This window comes from Cervus canadensis, chromosome 21, assembly GCF_019320065.1.
Source record: "Cervus canadensis isolate Bull #8, Minnesota chromosome 21, ASM1932006v1, whole genome shotgun sequence".
Lineage (NCBI taxonomy): Eukaryota > Metazoa > Chordata > Mammalia > Artiodactyla > Cervidae > Cervus > Cervus canadensis.
The window spans coordinates 11538316-11561599 of record NC_057406.1 but is presented as its reverse complement, the minus strand read 5'-3'; the positions used below and the strand labels follow the sequence as shown (position 1 = coordinate 11561599).

Here is a 23284-nt window from a genome sequence, read left to right as displayed (position 1 = left end):
GGGTATGTATAACTGTATACAGAGGTACACGTTTATGGCTTACAAAGTTTATTTCAGCAAGTTTCTTCCCATCTTTTCTTTTTTTAATTCCCTCTCTTTACTCCTTCAAACAATCTTACTCTTCATGTCAGGGACCAAGGGCGTCCAGCTGTCTGCACAGGCACGTGGCATGGTTCAGGAGGGAAGATATTTGGCTATAAAGCAGCTTTCATGCTTGCTGGCTTATCTTAAGAAGAGCGGTACAAGAGCTCCTTGAGAACAGTGTTGTTTATAGGGTCTGTGTAACATCTACTACTCTGTGAGCTGTCGGGTGCTTAGCGTTCAGCCTCTGTCTGAGCAGGGAACAGACTTCACACCAAATTAATGAACCTTAGGCCTGGGAACCCTGGCTCAACTTGGATACACTGCGAGTCTTTTAGAGATGGAGACGTTCTTGCATCTACTTCTTCATTCGCTTACATGAAATAAGTAACCTTTGGTCTTATCTATCTCCTATGATCAGTTCTTCTTGGAGGCTTTCAGTCTCATGCCTCAGAGATACTTGAGATACATCCTGCCCTGAAAGGGGATTTGCATGTGCTTTATCCGTTCTTCTCTAAGTTTCTAAACTCGCACTGGGTATCAGGCCTTCGAGATTGTGTGTCACGTTCTAAGATAGTAACTGTTCAAGTGTGCTGCTGCCTCACGTTCCTATTAAAGTTGCCGTGGAGGTGTTTCTGGTGTGCCCCTGCCCTTTGCTCTTCCCTCCCTCATTACAGAAGGCTCTCCCTCGGTCACGCAGCACCACGTGACGTGAGAAATGTTCCCCTGCGTGTTTTCAAGGTTCTCTAAGTCATCTCAGAAAAGAAATTTGATATCACAGGCAATTTTTTGATAAGGATTTTCTCTGCTGTCATTATATCCTGGAGGGAGGAATTGGCTACAAATGTATGTGTATTGTTATTCAGTAAAAGTCTGGAGAGTCCAAGTGCCCAACAGTATGGGGCTCATTAAGCATCCATTCAACTGAACACTGTGCAGCCAGTTAAAATTAGAGTTTGTTGTTGTTCAGTCTCTCAGTCGTGTCTGACTCTCTGTGGGCCTCATGGACCACAGCACGCCAGGCTTTCCTATCCTCCACTATCTCCTGGAGTTTGTTCAAATTCATGTCCTTTGAGTTGTTGATGCCATCCAGCCATCTCATTCTCTGCTGTCCCCTTCTCCTCCTGCCCTCAATCTTTCCCAGCGTCAGGGTGCGTCAGCGTCTTTTCCGGTGTGCTGGCTCTTCACATCAGATGGGCAAAGTATTGGAGCTTCAGCATCCTTCCAGTGAATTCACAGTCCTTCCGGAGAATATTCAGTGTTGATTTCCTTTAGGATTGACTGGTTTGATCTCCTTACAGTCCAAGGGACTCTCAAGAGTAGATTTTTAGAATAATATTTAATGACATGGAATTTTCATAATAATGGGGATAGCTAAAATTAGTTGGGTATTGATTTTGTGCCAGGTGCCTTTGTAAGAGCTGATGTTAGTAACTCAGTTGGTTAAGCCTCACAACAGTCTTATGGGGAGAAGGTATTGCTATGCACATTTTAAAGGAGAGGAAACTGAGGCTCAGAGAACATGAGCAGCTTGCCCCAGCTGAGTTGGCTGGTTAAAGGCAAAACTATAATCCAGGCCTGGGCAGTTTGGCTCTAAAGCTCCTGCTTAGGCATCATTATGTGAAAAAAACACCAAAGAAAAATCTCTGCAAGCTTTTTTATGGAACTAGACAAAATGTCTTACATTTACCAAGAAAGTAAAATGTTTTAAAGATACCCAATCAGATTTTGACAAAGCAGAATTGGTGAAGAAGGCCATGTCCTATCAGATGTCAAAATATACTACATGATAATCACAATTTTAAAATACTGCATTATAGCAAAAGCAAAGAATAAATCAGAACATACTACTATTTTTGTTAATAGGAAAGAGACTGAACAGATTCATGTAGATATTAACAATGATTATCACTGGTTAGAGGGACTTAGGAGTAATTTTTTTTTCTCTGTATGTTTTAAATTATCTACAATGAACATTTTTGAATCATATAACATTAGCAAATGTATTTTTAATGCTTTCAGAACCTCAGATTTTTAACAATATTGCTGTTTGATCATATGCACAGGGTTCTGTAGATTTTCTAAATTGCTTGCTCTGCAAAGTAAATTCTCTAAAATGTTTTATAGATGTGTGTGTGTGTGTGTACACATACATACATTCACTTAGGGCTTAAGTTAACCAACCACACAGAATCCAATCTGCTCCTCCATTCTGGTGAACTTGGAGGAGAGGCCATGAGAGAATAATCCTCTTCCAGTCTTAGGACTGAAGCAAAGGATTTCAGAATCTTCAACTCATTTCCGAAGTCTGAATTGTTTATTGATGGTATAAAGAAAGTGGTGATGTCATTGAGTTTTAATATGTCACTTCTGTCCGATCACCTTACTGAACTCTATCGTAAGTTGTAATCATTTTTCAGATGATTCTCTGGATTTTTCTTGGTATATAATCGTTTCATTTACAGATAAGGATAACTTTTCCTCTGGTATTTATGGTCTGTGTGTTAAATAACATCTCCCCGAAATGGAATAGTTGTTAAAAAGGATGAGTAACTCTCACAGTAACCTGGCAAGATGGGTCCTGCCCAGCACGAGGTGGAAAAATAGGGTCACAGCATTCTCTCCCAAGTGTGGTGTCATCCACTCTTTATTTTAAAAAGTAAAAACAGGCACTGCATAAAGTGCTTAATTTAAGGAAATTACTCTTCCGTCCAGAATTCCCGTGCCAGTTCAGGCACCTGTCGTAGCCTGCTTGGGCTGCTGTAACAGAATACCACAGACTGAGTCACTTCAACAGCAGAAATTTGTTTTCTTACCCATCTGGAGGCTGGGAAATCCAAGGTCAAGGTGCCAGCTGACCCAGTTCCCATGAGAGCCCTCCTCCTGGCTCTCGGAAGCCCCCTCCCCACTGTGTCCTTCCCCCTTCATAGAAGGCCACAGTCCCATCACATCAGGGCCCCACCCTGATGACCTCACTTCACCCTAATCACCTCCCGAAGACTACCTCCATACGCGTGGAGGCGGGTGAGGCTTACGACCTCAGCATGGGTTTTGAGGGGGCACAGTTCAGTGCGTGGCAGTGCCTGAGCTTCCCCCCCACCACCACCCGGTATCCTCAGAAATCCCATGTTTAACTCATTTCAGACAGGATTCGTTAGACGCTTTCTCGGTACATTTTTAAAGTGCTTGTTACTGTATAGTGTGTCCTAGAGATTTTGCCTGAGCTTGACCTTGTGGATCGTTTTCCTCCTAGACACAAAATCGAATGAAGTTAATGGCCGACAATTACGAGGACGACCACTTCAGATCCTCCCATTCCGGTCAAACCAATCACAAACCCTCCCCAGACCAGGTAAGGCTGCTTTCAGTTGTCTTCTAAAAAACCAGCGTGCTTTTGTTTTGATGTATTTTGTAGTAGCGTGTTACAGACTCTGGGGTACAAGTTAGAAAAATAAAAAGAGTCAGTTTCTGAAAACTTTTTTTTCTAAATACGGAGTCCATTTCTGTATAGGTAGGTGGTGCCTGATGCTGAGTATTTTCAGAGGAGTTACCCAACAGGTTTGAAAGGAACACTATAAAGAATCCTTAAATTGAGATGAGAAAAAAAATTAATCTTCTCAGAGAAACTCACTAATTTGTATGTGTCCTGCTTCCGTAGAAAAAGAAAACTTTCCATGTAAGCTCAGTGAGGCACAGACAGCTCAGTGTAGCAGTAATCAATATTTAACTGCAGATTTGAAAATCTCTGCTCATCACCTGTTAAACAGGAAGGTTGAAACTTAGTTTCTTCATTCCTGGCTCCTTGGTGGACCTCTCCATCTATGTCCTTCTCAAACTGTTGCCTTCAGCTCCTCATGACTGCAAAGGAGGCACTGAGTCAGCCTGAAGGGAGCCATATCCAGCGTCAGTTCTTCTGGAAGAAGGGAACTCTCCCAAGATCTTGAGTATGATGGATGGGAGAGAGTAGTGAACAGATTACCTCATATCCCATTGCCAAAAATCAGATTTCAACATCTCCATCACACTCAATCTTAACATATACAGCTGAGGGAGAAAAATAATAGTTAAGTAATTACATCCATATGATCGAAGAGTCCAGAGGAACTCCCCCACTAAGCCCCTCCTCTAGATGATAGCATAGCTCCGACTTAGGAGACAAAGAAGAAACATTGCGCATGAAAGCACAATAATATCGAAAATGCGGTTTTTTTCCTAAGGTTTAGAAGGTTATAAACATTGTATGATGACATTCACTAAGCCCGTAGAGGCGGCTTAGACTTTAGAGGGAAAAAGTGCAGTCTTTAATGTAGGCAAAGCAGAGAACTGTCTGCCCAATGGCAGCAATCTGTCCTTGCCAAGAAGCCATTTGCTTTTCTCTGACTGTTTCTTGATACCTGGAACTAAGTTTATGCCAATTTATGTAGGATGAGGATTTTAGGGGGCTTCCCTGGTGGCTCAGTGGTAAAGAACCCGCCTGCAATGCAGGAGATTTGGGTTTGATCCCTGGGTTAGGAAGATCCCCTGGAGGAGGGCATGGCAACCCACTCCAGTATTCTTGCCTGGGAAACCCCATGGATAGAGGAGCCTGGCGGGCTAGAGTCCATGGGGTCACACAGAGTCAGACACGACTGAGCAACTGAGCACACACGTAGGGTGAGGATCACAGCCGTCCCTTGAAACAGGTTTTGCTAATAAATACCAGGATTGGATGCCTGGGAGGAGCGGGAGGCAAACAGGAATGGGGAAGGGTTGAGGAAGAATAAAGAAAAGGCTCCAGCTTGGTCGTTTTGCCCAATAGACAAGAGCGTGTCAAGGAAGTGGGGAGGTTGGAAGTGCGGGGACAAAGTGAGGGCAAGTCAGCGCTTGGTGTGGGGGGTCGGGAGCCGAGAGACCATTCTCTGCGGCTGCATCGTGCCTGTGTCTCTGTCTTGAGTACTAACCAGCTCTTTTTCGTCCCCACGCTGCTCTGGGCCCTGCGTCCTCCCCGTAGGATGAGGAGGAGGGCATCTGGGCGTAGACCCCACGTGCTCTTAGTGCAGCCATTTTGTTCAGAACGGTGAGAACAGCTTTCCTGAACTACAGAAATGTGTTCTGTTTGCCTTCACTTTTTTTTTTTTCTTCCTTCCACACAATCATTTCACGTCCTGTTTCTCTGTAATTCACTGAATCCTTGGATTGCTCTCTGCTTTCTCAGCTCACCTGGTTCCCGTGTGTATCGCTCGCTTGTGACATAGCGGGGTTTGGGTTCTGTGGCTTTTTTTCTTTTTCCTCGTTGTATGTTAATAGTCACTTTTGTCGTTTCTTTTTGTACATTTTGGAAGAACTTCCAGGGCATGTAGCTAAATTTCCCCCGTTGTTATTTTGTTTATAAACTACCCACTCTGGCATGATTTTACAGTGTCCTGGTAAGGTTTATAGTGACTCACATCAAATAGAAGAAATCAATCAGATACTCTGCCAGTAGGTTTGGGATGTACTTTTTATGATAATTAATACTATATAGTCTTAAAAAAAAAAAACGAACCTGCACTATGGACTAAAAGCTGTAGTTTCTGTGTGTAGAAGAATGCTCTGGATTCTCAGGGTCAGTGCTTCTTCCACAGTGCCCACCCGGGACAGTCCCCTGGGGCTTGGACATTGCTCCCAAACTGTCTTAAGCAGAAAGAGAAGTGAAGAAGCGATACAAGACTTTTTGAATAAAGAGTCAGTCTCCAGAGTTCCTCTCCCCTTCTCTGTGGATTGCTGCCGTGTCAAACAGTTGCCAGGACACTGTCTAGATTCTGCTATACCGGCCAATTGGCTAGAAAATGCGGTCCAGCTGTGTCAGCCTCTCTCTTTGATCTGATGCCCTGGAGGTTTGACTGAGGAAATCCTTTGCTTAGAAAAAATAATAATGATGATGAATAAGTTCACACATCCTGATGGCCTCGCACCCCTTGGATTCACTGCCCATGCTTATTGGCCATCTCGCTCTGCTGAGGTCAGTTCTCCCTGAGAAGTCTGTGTCTCGATGTTACCCGCCCCCCTTAAAATCACACGGGTGGTGTAGAGCTCTCGTGGCAGACACAGCCGAGGAGAACGATGAGGTAAGTCATGGCAAGGAGCGTGCATTGTGAAGATGGGAAACCTTCCACGTGGCTTCACCCTGAGGCTATGGAAGAAGCTGAAACACACGCTGCCAGTCAGGAAGCTCTTGGGGCTGGAATGCTGCATGCCAACCAGAGCTGAGGCTGAGCGAGTCAGCGCGCTAGTTCTCTTAGTCTACACTGCGCCCCGCGAGGGGCGGGATTGTCACCGTGGCGCCTTGGGGACCTTGCCGGAGTAGGGCGGAGATCACCAGGCCCCTCACCTAGAGCAAAGCCGCCTTTGCTTTGCTCTGGGAGAACACGGGCTGGGAGAACACGGGCTTCCGTGCCACCCGAGCAGGGCACCACTCCCCACATGCGGGAAGGAGGCTGGGTTTGGATTGCTGACCCTTTATCCAGCCATAGAAGAAGACCTGATGGTGTCAGAGGAAATAGGGCCCATAGGTCCTGAGCCTCCATCCTCCCTGTCTCCTCCCACGGGAGAATCTAACTCCTAGCAAGTGGGGCTTCCCAGGTGGCACTAGTGGTAAAGAACCTGCCTGCCAGTGCAGGAGACATAAGAGGCGCGGGTTTGATCCCTAGGTCAGGAAGATCCCCTGGAGGAAGGCATCTCCTAGAGGAGGAATCCACTCCAATATTCTTACCTGGAGAATCCCCATGGACAAAGGAGCTTGGTGGGCTACAGTCCATGGGCTTGCAAAGAGTCAGACACAACTGAGCATGCATGTAAATATACAGTGGAGTATTACTAACCGTACACACCATGCTTTATATCCCCAGGACATGTTTATCATCTTAAACTGGAAGTTTACACTTTTTGACCCGCTGTTGACTGTTTCGCCCACTCCCGAACCCTACCACAGTCAACCACCAAATCTGTTCCCTATATCTATGAGTTTGGCCTTTTTTTTTTTTAGATTCCATATGTAAGTGCGATTGTGCAGTGCTTGTCTTTCTCTGAGTCATTTCACTAAGCATAATGGCCTCAAGGTCCATTCGTGTGGTCACAAATGGCAGGATTTTCTTCTTTTTTATGGCTGAGTGTATTAGTGTGTGTGTGTATGTGTGTGTGTGTACAGTTGGCCCTTGAATAGCACAGGTTTGAGCTGCACAGGTCCACCTATGCATGGAATTTTTACAATCGTAAGTACTACAGTACTGCATCGTCACCATTGGCTGAATCTACAGGTACGGAATGAGGGACACACAGGCTCCGCAGGTACAAAAGGCCAACTCTTGGGTTAAACATGGATTTTTGACCATGCAGAAGGTCAGTGCCCCTAACCCCTGCATTGTCAAAGGGTCAGCTGCATGTATACCACATTTTCACACATTTACAGACCCCACCACATTTGGGGTCTTAAAAGGCCCCAGTGCAGTTTCATACGAATTTTAGAATTCTCTGCTCTGTTTCTGTGAAAGATACCACTGGAATTTTGGTAGGGACTGCATTGAATCTGCAAATTGCTTTGGGTAGTAGGAACATTTTAACAATATTAGTTCATTAAATCTATGAGAGCAGACTATCTTTCCATTTCCCTCTCTGCTTTATTGAGAGTTTGTTTTGTTTTGTTTTGCTTTTTAGTAAGGGGATGTTATTCTGTCAAATGTTTCTTCTGCACTATTGAGATGATTATATAGCTTTTTTCCTTCATTTTGTTCACGTGGTGTTTCACACAGACTGATTTCAACCATCAATGCAGGTGTTAAACCATCCTTGCATCCCTAGAATAAACCCCACTTGATCGTGGCAAATGGTCCTTTTAATGTGTTGTTGAATTTAGTTTGCTAACATTTTGTTGAGAACTTTTCCATCTGTGTTCAGCAGAGATATTGGCATGTCATTTTCTTTTCTTACAACATCTTTTTCTGGTTTAGGTATCAGGTGATGCCGGATTATAAAATGAATGTTTAACAGTTCTCTGGTCTTGTATTTTTTGGGAAAAGTTTTCAAAGGATTGGTGTGTATTTTTCTTTAAATGTTTCATAGAGTTCACTAGTGAAACAAGCTAGTTCTCAGCTTTTATTTCTTGAGAGGTTTTTAATTACTGATTCATTTCCCTTACTTGTCATTGGTCTGTTCACATTTTCTATTTCTTTGTGATACAGATGTGGTAGGTTGTATGTTTCTAGGAATTAATTTGTTTCTAGGTTGTCCAGTTTGTTGAAATATAATTGTTCATAGTAGCCTCATAATTCTTTGTATTTAGTATCAGTTACAACGTCACTTTTCTCATTTCTTTTTTTTTTTTAATATTTATTTATGTATTTAGCTTAGCCAGGTCTTAAGTGCAGCATTCAAGCTCCTCCATCTTCATTGTGGCACGCAGGATCTTTAGTAGCAGCATGTGACCTCGTCTTTGCAGCATTTAGGATCTAGTTCCCTGACCCAGGGATCCAACCCAGGCCTTTGGGAGCGCAGAGTCTGAACCACTGGACCAACGGGGAAGTCCCTCTTTTTTCATTTCTGATTTTATTTATCCTGCCTTTTGTAGTTTCTCTGTTATATCCCACCTGTGAAACTGACAAAACATGTTTTCTTTTGTGTCCCTTGTATGGCAGGTATATTATTTTATGGCTGTTTAGTTTGGTGTTAAATAACATGCTTTGCCTCTCAAACTAATTTGAGCTGAGTAGCTGTGGAATTTCCCTCAAGTCACTTCACCTCTCCTCCAAACGTCAGGTTCCCATCTGCTAAGTGGCAGCGATGAAACCTACAGCGAAGGTCCTGGTGGGGTTACAAGTACAAACGTGCTCAGTGCACTTAGCCCTTGGCCCGGCACCCGGGAAGTCCTCAGTCAAGGGCTGTGTGATGTTGGTAGTGATAGTGCTTAAAACCCTCTAGGATTCACAGGATCCTCTGATGCTACTGTTTCCTTCATAGATTTCTCCTAATACAGTAGCATTCCTCTCATTGCACAAGTCACGCACAGTCCTAGTAATTCATTTTTCCTGCAGCAAGAGAAACGTCTTCTTTTCGGAATCTCTGAATTGCTGATGACGTCACCCGTCTTGCCTGAGCAGCAGCGCAGACCCTTCCTCCACCAGGTGTCCCTGCAGGAGGTCAGCCGCAGACTTTAAGTCAGACCCCATCGCCTTCTAAGAAGCAACCACGGTGGCAGGCGCCTTTTCCTGCTAAAGTTTTCTCACCTGAGGATGGTTTACAGGCTGCCCCGACACAGAGGCTCTGAGTAATTCTTGAGAGACTTGGTGATCACGTGAGCTCAGTGAGGCAGGGGCCTCTCGGGCCACGTGATCAAGTTGTAACTACTCTGGGGAGAGACCTTTCAGTGTAGTTTTAAGACATATTATACAGTGTTCCACAGGATCCCCCCTACATTTTTATAGTTTCTGCTGAATGATTTAAGGTGACATTGTCCTGAGACTTACTTGATTTATTTCTTAAACTGAAAATTGCAGTGTTTTAAACATCTCTGGAACATGGTTCCTTAACAATTAGGAGCATTTGACTAATGAGAACATGCCCTCTTCTTCCTGTTTGTGGCCTTATTTGTAACTCAGACATTCTCCCTGGATAATAAAAATATTCTTGTACTTCATGCAAAATAAAATCCTTCACATCCTAATTGTTTTTCACAGTCCTCTGGGTAGACCCTGCGGAGCTCAATAAATAGTTTTTGAAAGAAAAAACAGGGGAGCTTTTGCCCTAAAGAAAAGTTGCATGTATTGGAAGTTTCATGCATGTGTAATAGGTATTTTTAATCTTTTAATTTATTCTGTACCCTGGAAAGATGCTGATGCTGGGAAAGATTGAGGGCTGGAGGAGAAGGGGGCAACAGAGGATGAGGTGGATGGTATCACTGACTCAGTGGACATGAGTTTGAGTAAACTGTGGGAGATGGTGATGGACAGGGAAACCTGCAGTCCACAGGGTCACAGAGGCGGACATGACTTAACGACTGAACAACAGTTCTGTACCCTGACAGGTCATCCTGTGATCTGACACAGTTCATGTGTGGGGGTCCCAGTCAGTTCCTAGCCCACCTTCTAGGATACACTGTCAAATTTATCACCTACTCCTCATCTAACATGTGATAAGACCCCTTTTAATACCAGTTCCAGGAGACAGCCCTCATGCTTGCCTATTACATCATGTTTTTATTTTATAGAGTTATGTTTTGGAGGATGTGATCTGACTCGCATCTTATCTGAGCTATTAAACAACAGTCGTGTTACAATAGGGTTCTGCAGTATTTCTTTCATTAACTTGTCCTCAACTTCTCCCTAATTTGTTATTTTCTGTACATTTCTCTCTGTCTTTAGGATTACTGTCTGTTTTGGGTTAAAGGACTATTTTCTTGAACCCAAAAATGCATCATCAACCAAAACAAAAAAGCCATTCCCTCTTGATGTCTCTGTCCTTCCTCCTGGTCCTGTGATGACGAGGTTGAAGCTTGCAGCTGGACCTGGCGGTCGGCGTTTCTGGGATGAATTAAATGCACACACTTGATTGAGGTGTAGCTGGACTGTATCACTGTCTTCCTATTATCCTAGGAGATCAAAGCACAGCTCAAATAGAGGCTTAGTCTTTAAAATATTCAAAACAGATGGCTGGTTCTTTTTGGTGAAAATTCAGGTTTTAAGGCAAACCACTTGTTAGTGAGACTTCATGTCTTCTCATTGAAAGATAGCACGGACCATGTACCTCCCTCTGTTCCTCAGTTTCAAGACTAGAATCACAGACTTTCTGCCTGAGGAGGGATTTGGCAAGCCCAGAAAACTCTGACACTGTCTGGGTTCCTTTTCATGTGACTGTAAGTTACTCAGCTTTTTCTTAAGGCATCTTGGGTATTAAACGAAAGCCTCTTAAATGTTTATATCTCATAGTCATTTGTTGGTGGGTCACTATTTAAAATCCAGTGTTCACACTGTGACATCCTCCAGAATTGAACCAGGCTGTTTATCCTTGACGTCACGTTTTTACAAATTAAAATACACATTCTCCATCCACTCTCCTGCAACTGACTCCTGGGTCCAAAGGTACACAGAACAAGTCCATAAGTGTGGTCTGAGGTTCTTATCGTTTGGTTTAAAATGGACTGAAATGAGAAAATTAGCTCAGAACTCTTTACTGGGAGTCTTCCCGTGTACCTACACTGCACTAGGTAGGTGGGTTGAAATACACGTCTCAGGACTATGAAACAAATACTGAACAACAGATTTTCTCCAACAGAAAAAATGATTATCCGAGGTGCAGTAGAAAAACCCAGGTCTGCACCAGAGACTCGAGGGTCACAGAGGAAGGGGCGGGTAGTGGCGGGCTACAGGCCATGGGGTCGCAGAGAGTCGGACATGACTGAGCGGCTAAGCACGGCAGGCGTGCGCCAAGCAGTCGTCATGTGAATCTGGGGACCTCTCGGTGGTTCCCTGTGGGTGCTGCGGAGGGGGTGTCTCTATTTCTCTATTAATGAATTAGTTCACTTCACTCTGTATAATAGGCTCTAGGTTCATCCATCTTACTGGATTAATTCTCTATTTCTGCATAATGCATTGCCCCAGAACCTGGCAGCATTAAAAAACAGTACACCTCTGTTATCTCGGTGTTTTCTTCGGGTCATGAATTTGGGAGCAGCTTGGCTTGGTAGCTCTTGCCCGAGCGTCTCTGGGTCTGCAGGCAGGATGTCAGCTGGGCCTGTGGTTTAAAGCTCGACGGAGCCAGAGCCCACGTGGGTACACATTCACTCACGGTCCATGCCAGCCGCTGGCGGGTACCTTCAGTTCCCCTCCATGTGGACCCAAAGTGAGCAATGAAGAGAAGGCGGCAAGGAGCCACCGTGACTCTTAGGACCTGCAGTCGGAAGTCACACACGCCCACCTCTACTGCATCCTGTTCCTTCAGGGCGAGTCACCGAGACCTTCTGTCGCGGAGTAGGGCAGAGCATCTCAGGCTTCACTTTCTGAGGGCAGGAATGTCAAAGAATAGGTGGACTCACCGTCACCCTCCACAGGTGTCGGGGCAGGTGACAAGCCGCGAGCCTGGGGCTGCCCTCAGGGGGTGAATCTCCATGGCCTTCATGTGCTGTGGCAACCGGTAGACAGTGGGCGGGAGGGGAGCAAGCCAGAGACACACCAGCCTCTGAATTTTCTGCTTATACCCATTGCCACATCCAATTCTCTATTCAACCAGTGTTTTATTTTGTGTTGATATTACTATTTTTTGAAAAGGAGGACGCTACAGAAGTTTATAGGCATTGGGAGATAGGAAGCAAATTGTATGTTTCTTTAAAACAACCAACCAACCAACAAAACTGCTGTTGTGCTTGTGCTCCATCGTGTCCGACTCTTTTGTGACCCCCTTGGACTCTAGCCCGCCAGGCTCCTCTGTCCATGGAATTCTCCAGGCAAGAAGACTGGAGTGGGTTGCCATTCCCTTCTCCGGGGGATCTTCCCGACCCAGAGATCAAACCCACATCTCTTGCATCTCCTGCATTGGCAGGCAGATTCTTTACCACTGTGCCCCCTGAGGAGCCCCTGATATTACTATTGATAGCAGTGATATTCATTATGAATTGAAATTTTAACTGTAATTATTTACTTCTTAAATGATCTGAGAAGATTGTAAGCATTTCCTCTCTGATATTATATTCACCCGTTATCTGGAATAGGTCTGCTTTAGGGATTGGCAGACCTTTTTGTAAAGGTACAGAGGGTAAATGTTTTATCCTTTGTGATCTATACTCTTTGTCAGATATAGCCAGCTCTGCTCATGAAGTAGGGAACCCACCACAGACAACATGCAAATAATGAAGGTTAATATCATTGTTATTCAGTCACTAAGTCGTATCCGGCTCTTTGCAACCCCATGGACTGCAGCATGCCAGGCTTCTCTGTCCTTTACTATATCCCAGGGTTTGCTCAAACTCATGTCTGTTGAGTCGGTGATGCCATCCAATCATCTCATCCTCTGTTGTCCCCTTCTCTTGCCCTCAATCCTTCTCAGCATTAGGGTCTTCTCCAATGGTCAGCTCTTTGCTTCAGGTGGCCAAAGTATTGGAGCTTCAGCTTCAGCATCAGTAGTTCCAATGAATATTCAGGACTGTTTTCCTTTAGGATTGACTGGTTTGATCTCCTTGCAGTCCAAGGGACTCTCAAGAGTCTTCTCCAACACCATAGTTCAAAAGCATCAATTCTTCAGTGCTCAGCCTTCTTTATGGTCCAGCTCTCTCATCCATTCATGACTACTAGAAAAAAACATAGCTTCGACTAGACGGACCTTTGTCGGAAAGTGATGTCTCTGCTTTTTAATATGATATCTATTTGTCATTGCTTTTCTTCCAAGGAGCAAGTGTCTTTTAATTTCATACCTGCAGTTACCGTATCAGTGATTTTGGAGCCCAAGAAAATAAAGGTAACCCTGGCTGTTACCTTGTAAAATATCAGTCACAACTTGCAGGTTTCTATGCTGAGCCTCTTTTGTCATAGTCACTTGTGTATCCTCAGATAATAAAGCTTTGCTTAAACCTTAGCAACTAGTAATTGAAATGGTGATGTCTATCAGAGTTTGTGTTATGCCAAAGAATTTTAAGAGACTAGGGGGAGGAGAGATTAATTCAGTGACTGTGCAGGAGGTTTTATTCTCAAATAGAAAAACTGGGTAGGGAAAAACATAACGGAAAGCAGTCTTCCTAATTTTTGTTTTTCCCAAATCTTTTTCTTCCACCCAAAGCCTGGATGACTCCCAAGGTGAAGGGGGTGATGTCTGGAAATCGTTAATCCATGGGATTTGTTCATGGTGTATAAAATTTTCAGAAAGCATTTGCTTTTTCAGGATGATTTCCTGATTGACTGTGGCAGACCTAAATCCAGGCAGGACCGCTCAGAGCAGCCAAGATCCTGCTTGGGTTCTCAGATTCATGACACTTCCGGTGTGTGTGGACGGAGAGGAGATTCTTCATGTGGGGGGGAGGGGACGAGGACCCAGGCAGAGCAGAGGGTGGAGGCGGGGTACTGGTTCAACCTGGAGGGGTGGAGGCCCCACCCTGATGCTCCTGCCCCCCACCCCACCCCACCCCCGTGCTGTTCTCTGTCCCTGAAGGGCTGATGGGTGATGTCCTGGAGCATTTCCTGCCTCTCAGTCAAGCAGGTCCTGAGCTGTCCTTGAGCTTAAATATGAGCTCAGGGCCATTGTGCACAGGTCTTTCTCCCCATCTTGCCCCCTGGCCCCCCGTTGCCCCTACAGGTTGTATACAGGTGTGTCCTTACACACGCCGAGTCACAGATGCTTCTGACCTGTCACAGGACATGCCCTGGCTGTCTCCAGCTTCAGCATCAGGAGATTCAATGCCTGTATGTAGCTCGTCTCTGACACCTCGGTTACTCGTCTCTGATGTGTACACAGGGATGCAGATACATTTTCGTCTTCCACTGCCTTCCAGGCTATAGGAACCCCCCCCTCCCTTCTATACCCTCCCAGCCCAGCTTCCTGTCTGATGAGGCACAAGAGGGCACAGTGACCTTCGGGGGCCCGGGTGGTCAGGAGCTTTCAGCTGGAGACACTGGCGTCAACACTGGTGCTGCCGTCACATGGGACTGGTGGTGAAATCGCTTGTGTCTCCTCTGGCTCCTCCGCATGTACACACACACACACACACACACACACAGCCTGTAAATAACTGCCCATCACAGAAGAGTCTCCTCCAGAGGCTGGCCTCCACTTGGGAGCCCTTGACAGGTCAGCCGTCACATCTCCTAGTCACTAGATAACCGCGCTTGCCTCTTTCCTCCTCTGTCTTCCCGTGGACCGTGAGGCAGACGGAGTGGCTGGGTGCCCAGTGACCTAGAGGCTCCTCTCCGGTGACTCATTGAGATCCTAGCTAGGTCAGCCTTTCATGCCTTCCCTTCACTCCCAAAGGTTAGAGAAGAAAACAAAGTGTCCTGATGAGGTCGGCACTGGGTTCCGCCCAGCAAGCAACAAGCATGTTGCTGTCTTCTCAGATCCATTTTTCTGTCTTGTAAACATGTGATAAGCCAAGAAGTGATTGACCGCAGCAGCAGTCCAGCAGGAGCTGGACTTCAGGCCCCAGAGGACCGGCGGGGTGGGAGCTGATGTGGCACGCGGTGTATGCACAGAGCTGAGGCCGCTGTTCTTGCCTGTGGCCAGCTGCCTACCTGGTTTTTCCTGTGAAATTCAGTATCCACCTTCAGCTGGTCCGCCGCTCAAAAAGTGTGAGCTTCTCCCTCTTTTGCCTCATTTTCTCTCCCGTGCCCAGACATTTTCCCCATAATTTGACATTCATTAGTATACAGCCCTGGAACTTTGCTGTGGGAAAGTTATGTAAAATATATATATATATTGATGTGCATGCACACACACACACACACACACACACACACACACAAGTATTTAACCCCTACGCTGTTTACTAGAATGCAATAAATAATTTATTGTGAAGAGGCAAGCCTCAAGCCAAGAACTAAATTGAAGATGCTTCTTTCCCATCTTTATTTAAAGAGCAGGGAAGAGGAATCTTGGAACGCATACCTGCTCCTAGCAGCTCTGTCTCACAGAGTGGGGTGCTCCCTTGACTCTGTGTCCCGTCTGAGCACCCCTTTAGGGTGCCCGCCATGCATCCCCTGGTGTCGCCTCCAGGGGTTAGCTTGTCCGGCTTCTCTGCCTCCTGCAGCATTCTGTCCACTTGCTGCCCTTTAATCTGCCCCGTCTTCATCTGGATGTACTGTCTGCCCTCTTGTTGGCGAGTCACCTCATTTTCATGTATTTTGCAAGTTTCCAAGTACTGAAGCAAGAACTTAGAAAACCTGCCCTCTTGGCCGCGGGGAGGTGGGCTCAGCCGGAGCCTCCTTCCCTCACACTGCTCTCTGTTAAAGTGGAATTTCTGGATCTGAATAAGATATGATGGTTTTAACTGAATAAGGAATAAATCGGCACAATGCAGTTAGCAGTCCTGTGGTTCAGATTCCAAGATTCATCTTATTCTGAACCGCACTCCCCATCTCCATACGACTCTGAGTACAGAATATCTGGATCAGGAAATAGGGGAGGTTCTGTTTTGTTCTGCTGGAGTGGTAATGTGCGCTTAAAGGAAAATTGACAACAGATTTCTGAGCTGTAAAACTGAGAAGAAATGATTACATTTTAGTTTGTATAAGATTCCCACTGGTTTTTGTTTTTGTTTCTTTTTTTCATGTTTCAAACCTATAACCTTTTCCAGTTTTCCTAAACACACTGACACTTTAACAAGCCATGAAACCCTTTAAATATGAAACCTTTGGAGAGAGTTTTTACTCTTAGAACCAGGTATTTTTGTATATAGTAAGTTTTCTGATTAACATTTATTCATATCAGTGACCACGTGTCACCAAACCAAACTTGGGTCTGCTCACCCGCATGCAGCAAAGCCAATCTACTGACACCAGTTTGTGGTGAGGCAAGAGGAGTGTTTATTACAGGGCCAAGCAAGGAGAATGGACAACTCATGCTCAAAACCCGCAGTGAATATTTATAGTAGAAGTAACGTCATCCTGGCTTCCTTGGTGGCTCAGATGGTAAAGAATCTGCCTTCTGTGAAGGAGACCTGGGTTGGATCCCTGGGTCGGAAAGATCTCCTGGAGAAGGGAATGGCTACCCACTCTAGTATTCTTGCCTGGGAAATCCCATAGACGGAGGAGCTTGGCAGGGGTCACAAAGAGTCAGACACAGCTGAGCAACTGACACTTTCAATGTCATTCTGGCTTTTGTATTTGTCATGACTTTCTGTTTTGAAAAGAGGAATGCAAGACAGTTTCCCATTCTGTAAAGTTTGTGTGGGGAGTGAAGTAGACACACATGAAAAATGGTTGTGACGTTGGGGGTCAGGACTTAGAGCTCTGAACTTGTTTGCATTTAACTCTAGGTTACCTTTTAACTTTTCATGAAATTTTTAGAAGTTTATTGACTTTCCCCCAAAAGAAATTTTTTTTTGTTTTCAATCACTGTAGTCCTCTAGCTAGGCACAAACTCAGGCTAATGCTGCTGAAACGTTCCTGGTTTTCATTGTTAACAGTGAAGTTTGGTTTTTGATGAAGGTCATGCGGGTGTACAGCATGAACCCTTCTTAGTTTGGCTTTATTGGTTATTGTGAGGGTGCAGCCCCACGAGGCTTGTGTTTGCCCAGCGTCTCTCTTGGAGATGCATAAGACAGAAGGCTGTTCTGGAATGCACAATTGTCTTCAGTTTGTTAGGATTAAAGATGACTAAGGACCACCACACCAAAAACATGCAGGGGATCCACTGAGTGTCTTGTTTGTGCTGCAGATAGGAAGGCTAAATAAAAGGTTGGATCTCAGAGAACATTAAAAATAAAAAAGTTGTTGAATTTTATAACCTTATCTGTGAAGAACAAGTCAAACCAAGCCTCGAATTAAGATTAAGAGGTTTATTTAGCAGTTTGAAGGTTTGCCTGAAGGAAACCTCAAAACTAAAGTTAAAACAGAGATAAATCCTGAATTAACACATTTTAATTCTCATATACACTCAACACATTAGCTCCATTATCTCATGATTTTTTTTAATGCAAAATAGGACCACATCTCCCTGGAGGAGGGTGTGGCAATCCCCTCCAGTGTTCTTGCCTGGAGAATCACATGGACAGAGGAGCCTGGTGGGCTACAGTCCATGGGATCGCAGAGAGTCTGACACGACTGAAGCGATTTAGCGTGCATGCATGCGGGACCACATGTCATTCTTAATATTCCTGCCAGCAAAAGCTGTGTGTGGCCCGGTATAGAGGCACTCCCTAAATGTTTGTTAAGTCAAATATATAATTTTTTTAGTGTCAATAATACGTGTGAGTTAATATGCAGTATATCTAATTAATGTAGCAAAAATGTCATTTCTGTTCACTCTGTTTCTTTGAAGAACTGCATTGTTTCCCAAAGTAGCTGCATTTAAGTGAGAAAGTTAACACCTGCTCCAAACCTTTGTGAAGAGACCTGGTACCATCCTTCATCTTCCTGGTCCTGATGCACATTATAACCAAGAAGATAAGCTCAGTTCTTGACACGAAAAAGGACTTTGAGGCCAGGCCGCCGAATTTTATTCCTGTGCCTCTCTTTTTTTACCCCCAGACTTTTAAAACTTCTTATTTTGTAATGGGGAATAGCCGATGAACAATGTTGTGGTAGTTTCAAGTGAATATGGAAGGGACTCAGCCATACACAGACACGTATCCATTCTCCCGCAAACCCGCCTGCCATCCAGGCTGCCACGTAACGTTGAGCAGAGTTCCCTGTGCTGTCTGGTAAGGTCCTTGTTGGTGATCCATTTTAATTATCCAAGTGTGTACATGACCTTTCCAAAGTCACTAACTGTCCCTTCACCCTGGTAATGATAAGTTCGTTCTCTAAGTCTGTGAGTCTCTTTCTGTTTCTTTTGTATGTAAATTCATTGGTATCAGTTATTTTTAGATTCCACCTAAAAGGGATGTCATACGGTATTTCTCCCTCTCTGTCTGACTTACTTCACTCAGTATGACACTCTCTAGGACCCTCTATGTTTCTGGTGCTGTGCTGTGCTTAGTCACTCAGTCATGTCAGACTCTTTGCAACCCCATGGACTGTAGCCCACCGGACTCCTCTGTCCATGGGGATTCTCCAGGCAAGAATACTGGAGTGGGTTGCCATGCCCTCCTCCAGGGGATCTTCCCAACCCAGAGATCAAACCCAGGTCTCCCTCATTTCAGGCATATTCTTTACCATCTGAGTCACCAAGGAAGTCCCCCAGTTCAGTCATTCATTCATGTACGATTCTTCGAGCCCATGGACTGCAGCATGCCAGGCTTCCCTGTCCATCACCAGTTCCCAGAGCTTGCTCATACTCATGTCCATCGAGTTGGTGATGCCATCCAACCATCTCATCCTTTGTCGTCCCCTTCTCCTACTACCTTCAGTCTTTCCTAGCATCAGGGTCTTTTCTAATGAATTTCAGTTCTTTGCATCAGGTTGCCAAAGTATTAGAGCTTCAGCATCAGTCCTTCCAATGAATATTCAGGACCGATTTCCTTTAGGATTGACTGGTTGGATCTCTTTGCAGTCCAAGGGACTCTCAAGACTCTTCTCCAGCACCACAGTTCAAAAGCATCAATTCTTCAGTGCTCCACTTTCTTTATAGTCCAACTCTCACATCCATACATGACTCCTGGAAAAACCATTACTTTAACTAGATGGACCTTTGTCAGCAAAGTGATGTCTCTGCTTTTTAATATACTGTCTAGGTTTGTCATAGCTTTTCTACCAAGGAGCAAGTGTCTTTTAATTTTATGGTTACAGTCACCATCTGCAGTGATTTTGGAGCCCAAGAAAATAAAATCACTGCTTCCATTGTTTCCCTATTTGCCATGAAGTGACGGGACCAGAAGCCATGATCTTTGTTTTTTGAATGTTGAGTTTTAAGCCAACTTTTTCACTCTCCTCACTTTCATCAAGAGGCTCTTTAGTTCCTCTTCACTTCCTGCCATAAGGGTAGCGTCATCTGCGTATCTGAGGTTATTGATATTTCTCCCTGCAATCTTGTGCAAACCTGTTTCCCCCTTGTGCTTCATCTAGCCTGGCATTTCACAAGGTCCCTGGTGGCTCAGATGGTAAAGCGTCTGCCTGCAATGCAGGAGACCCTGGTTAGATCCCTGGGTTCGGAAGATCCCCTGGAGAAGGAAATGGCGACCCACTCCAGTACTCTTGCCTGGAAAATTCCATGGACAGGGGAGCCTGGTAGGCTACAGTCAATGGGGTCGCAAAGAGTTGGACATGACTGAGCGACTTCACTTTCTTTTCACTTTCACTCTGCATATAAGTTAAATAAGCAGGGTGACAGTATACAGCCTTGACGTGCTCCTTTCCCAATTTGGAACCAGTCCATTTTTCTATGTCTGGTTCTAACTAGAAACCCCCATGTTGCTGCAGATGGCATTATTTCATTCTTTTTCATGGCTGAGTAATATTCTGTTGTGTATATGTACAACATCTTCTTTATCCATCCCTCTGTCAATGGACATTTATGCTGCTCGCATGTCTTGGCTACTGTAAATAGTGCTGCAGTGAACATTGGGGTCCACATATCCTTTCAAATCATGTTTTTCTCCAGATTTTTGCCCAGGAGTGGGGTTGCAAGGTGATATGGTATCTCTGTTTTTAAAGGGACTTCCATACTCTTCTCCACAGTGGCTGTACCAATTTACATTCCCACCAACTGTGTAGGAGCATTCTCTGCTCTCCATACCCTCTCCAGCATTTGTTGTTTGTGGATTTTTTGATGATGGCCTTTCTGCCTGATGTGAGGTGATACCTCATTGTGGTTTTGATTTGCATTTATCTAATAACTAGTGATGTTGAACATCTTTTCATGTACCTGCTCCCTTTTGCTTGCCTCCTTTTTTACTTTTCAAAGTTCAGCTTTCTGCTGGGGCCTCTGGACAGGAGCATCATTAAGAGAATAATGTTTCTGGGAAGTCAGTGTGTTGGTTGTTCTGGGACTTTCTTGATGAGCCTACCTTGGGGGACAGCAGTGTGATGGTGACCCAGTGAGAAATCAGAACTGCCTCTGGTGTTTATGCAGTAATTCAGGTACATCTGAATGTGCCTTCCAGGATGTCAGCAGACAGAAGGAAGAACAAGAGGATCTTTTAGTGACAGAGAAGTCATCAGTACAAAAATACTTTGCCAGGAACACAGTAAATGATAAGTAAGTGTTAATTAGCTTAAAAAATAGTGGCATCTTTTGAACAGTAAAACATTAATACCACAAGGGCAAATGCATTAAGTCCCACATAATGTTCAGTACAAGGTATAAAACCTATGCTCTCAAAATGAGCTCCCAGAATGTGTCACAACCAGCCACCCTGTACTTATGAAGGTCTAATACAGAAACAGTGGGGAGAGGAGAGCAGGCCGTGGACTTGATCACATGTCCCATCCTGGCGTAGGCAGGTGTGTCCCCATCTCTTAGACGAACGGGCTGCAGAAACGGGATGCTATAGAGTTTTCCATTACAATCTGTATCACATAATGCAGGAGCAACTTGCCTGTCTTCTAAAACACCTCTGGCCATCCAGCCATACTCAAGTGGAGGGGAGGTTAAGATAAACCCCTTCCAGAGGTCACTTTATGTCATCACACACTGGCTTCTGAAGCCAATTTGAGGATCTGATTCATAAGCAAGTAAATCCTTGCCAGAAGAAACAAAGCTTTCAGGACGTCAGCTGAAAAGCTCTCATCCATTCTTTTAATTTAAATGATTTTTCTTAACAACTTGGTAAATGTAGGATTCGGAGAATGTTGCACCATTTTGGCATTCTGTTTGATAGAAGCAGAGGTTATCTCGACAAGTTCATTTTTTAACTTCTTTTTGCCAAAAGAAGAAAAATAAATAACTCTAGTTCTGCACAGCTGTAGACCTGTGATGTGGCCTGACCACCTTGCTTTTGGTGGGACTTCTTACCAATCCTCTGAAGTTTGTGTGGACCAAAGACTTAACTTCTGGGTCCTGTGAGCATGCTCTTCCTACTTGGCAAGTGTCCCTCTTCCCTCCTGAGGTTAGGCAGTCACAGTTCTTCCTTGTGGGAAACACAGTTTCTTTTCTGAGTGGTCAGCCCAAGTTAGACTTGGAGGGGGAGGGGAGAGATAAGGGCATTTTCCCCATGATGGACATGGCTAAATGTGTCTCAGAGAGGCTACAGTGACTTTTCTTTTAATGGACACATTCAGAGACTATGCTGGTTGGGCAGTTTCATATGCTTTCATGGAGTAAGCGCTCTAGTTTTTTGTTTTGATTTTAAAAAGCAGTTCCCTTTAACATGAGAAAAAAAGGGTGTCTCGGCCATTGCATAGAAAGAATTTTTATCCTGGAAAAAAATTTTCAAATTCTGTTATTTTTGTAACTTTTCAGTTGGACTTTGAAAAATTACAGAGTGCAGAACACTACGTATTTTGTTATCAGTTAGCACCTGAGCATGAAATATATTTAAGTCAGTGTGAAGTTCATCTCTGATTAAGAACAGAGGCCTGAGAGTCCGCTTTTTCATTCCCAGCCATAGAGCAGTGAGCTAGCATGTTTCCAGATTCCATTTTACTATAAGAAATTTGACCTTCCCCTTACCACCATTTATCAGATTGTCTTCATGCTTTTTTAATGTCAGTTTTCCAGCTCAAACAGTAATTACCCAGGGTATCAGCTCTTTCTGCCTTGTAGCCCAAATGTGATGGCAACTATATGCAGACACACACACACACATGAAATGGGAGTAAGTTGCACAAATCCACTGAAAATCCCGAGAGTGATTTTTTTTTTTTAAATCAGTGTGTCCATGAAACAGGCTGGAGGAGGCCAGGCTGGAAACACGGCTGCAGTGCATGGCGGCGTGAGGGTTGTGGAAGGGACGACCGGACAGTTGGCTTGTTGACGTGCACGGTGGGCACGCACTTAAAGAAGTACGGCCTGGAACTTGCCTTTAAAGATGCTGCTTTAAAAAAAAAAAAAAAAAAGATGCTCCTTTGAAACTCAGTTTCTGAGCTTTCTACAGTGTGAATATGCATTTGTGGCCAGAAAGAAAACCCGAGTCTTTTTCTGAGAGATTACCGTTGTTTGTGAAAAGCTGTCCGATTTCCCCACTCTCCAGACCTTCTGCTTTATTGAAACAGCCCTTCCTTCTGCAGTTGGCAGTGTTGACACCACAGGCAACACAGGGCTCGGACCTGGAGGGGTCCCTTAAGAGCCCAGAGCCTTCCCCCCACCCCCAGCCCCTGAGTGTATCACCTTTGTTCCCAGACAGTTGTGTGAGTGTGTGTGTTTCAAAAATAATAATGCTAAATTGATTCACTTGCTCTGGTTTTCCTAGCTAGGCTCCAGCTTCTCTATTATATGCCACGTGGGTCTGCACTCTGATCTGTCTAGTAAGTTAGAGATTGTTTTAGCCACTAAGCCGAGGCTCTTGCCTGTCTTAATTATTTCACGGAAATAGCATTAGAAACAGGAAATGTGATATATTTATAAAGCAACCATTAAAAATCATGTTTTCCAGGAATACGTAATGTCGTGAATAGGACTGACAATGTAACATTAAATGGATAAACAGGGTCTTAAGCAAAATGTGAAGTATGATACAGTTAAA

General features: G+C 44.5%; 1 protein-coding gene across 16 annotated transcripts in view; it reads left to right on the top strand.

The window, feature by feature from the left end:
* The window catches only part of ERC1 (ELKS/RAB6-interacting/CAST family member 1), a 274696-nt gene that overhangs the window by 226354 nt on the left and 25058 nt on the right, over positions 1-23284 (top strand). For 11 of the 16 annotated variants that reach the window (XM_043441413.1, XM_043441404.1, XM_043441412.1 and 8 more), the window contains one exon: positions 3335-3433. In XM_043441413.1, the coding sequence (XP_043297348.1) occupies positions 3335-3433 (99 nt within the window). Of the gene's footprint in view, positions 1-3334; positions 3434-5071; positions 5138-9125; positions 9911-23284 lie in introns of those variants that run through there. The other 5 variants (XM_043441418.1, XM_043441416.1, XM_043441420.1 and 2 more) reach the window with 2 other exon arrangements.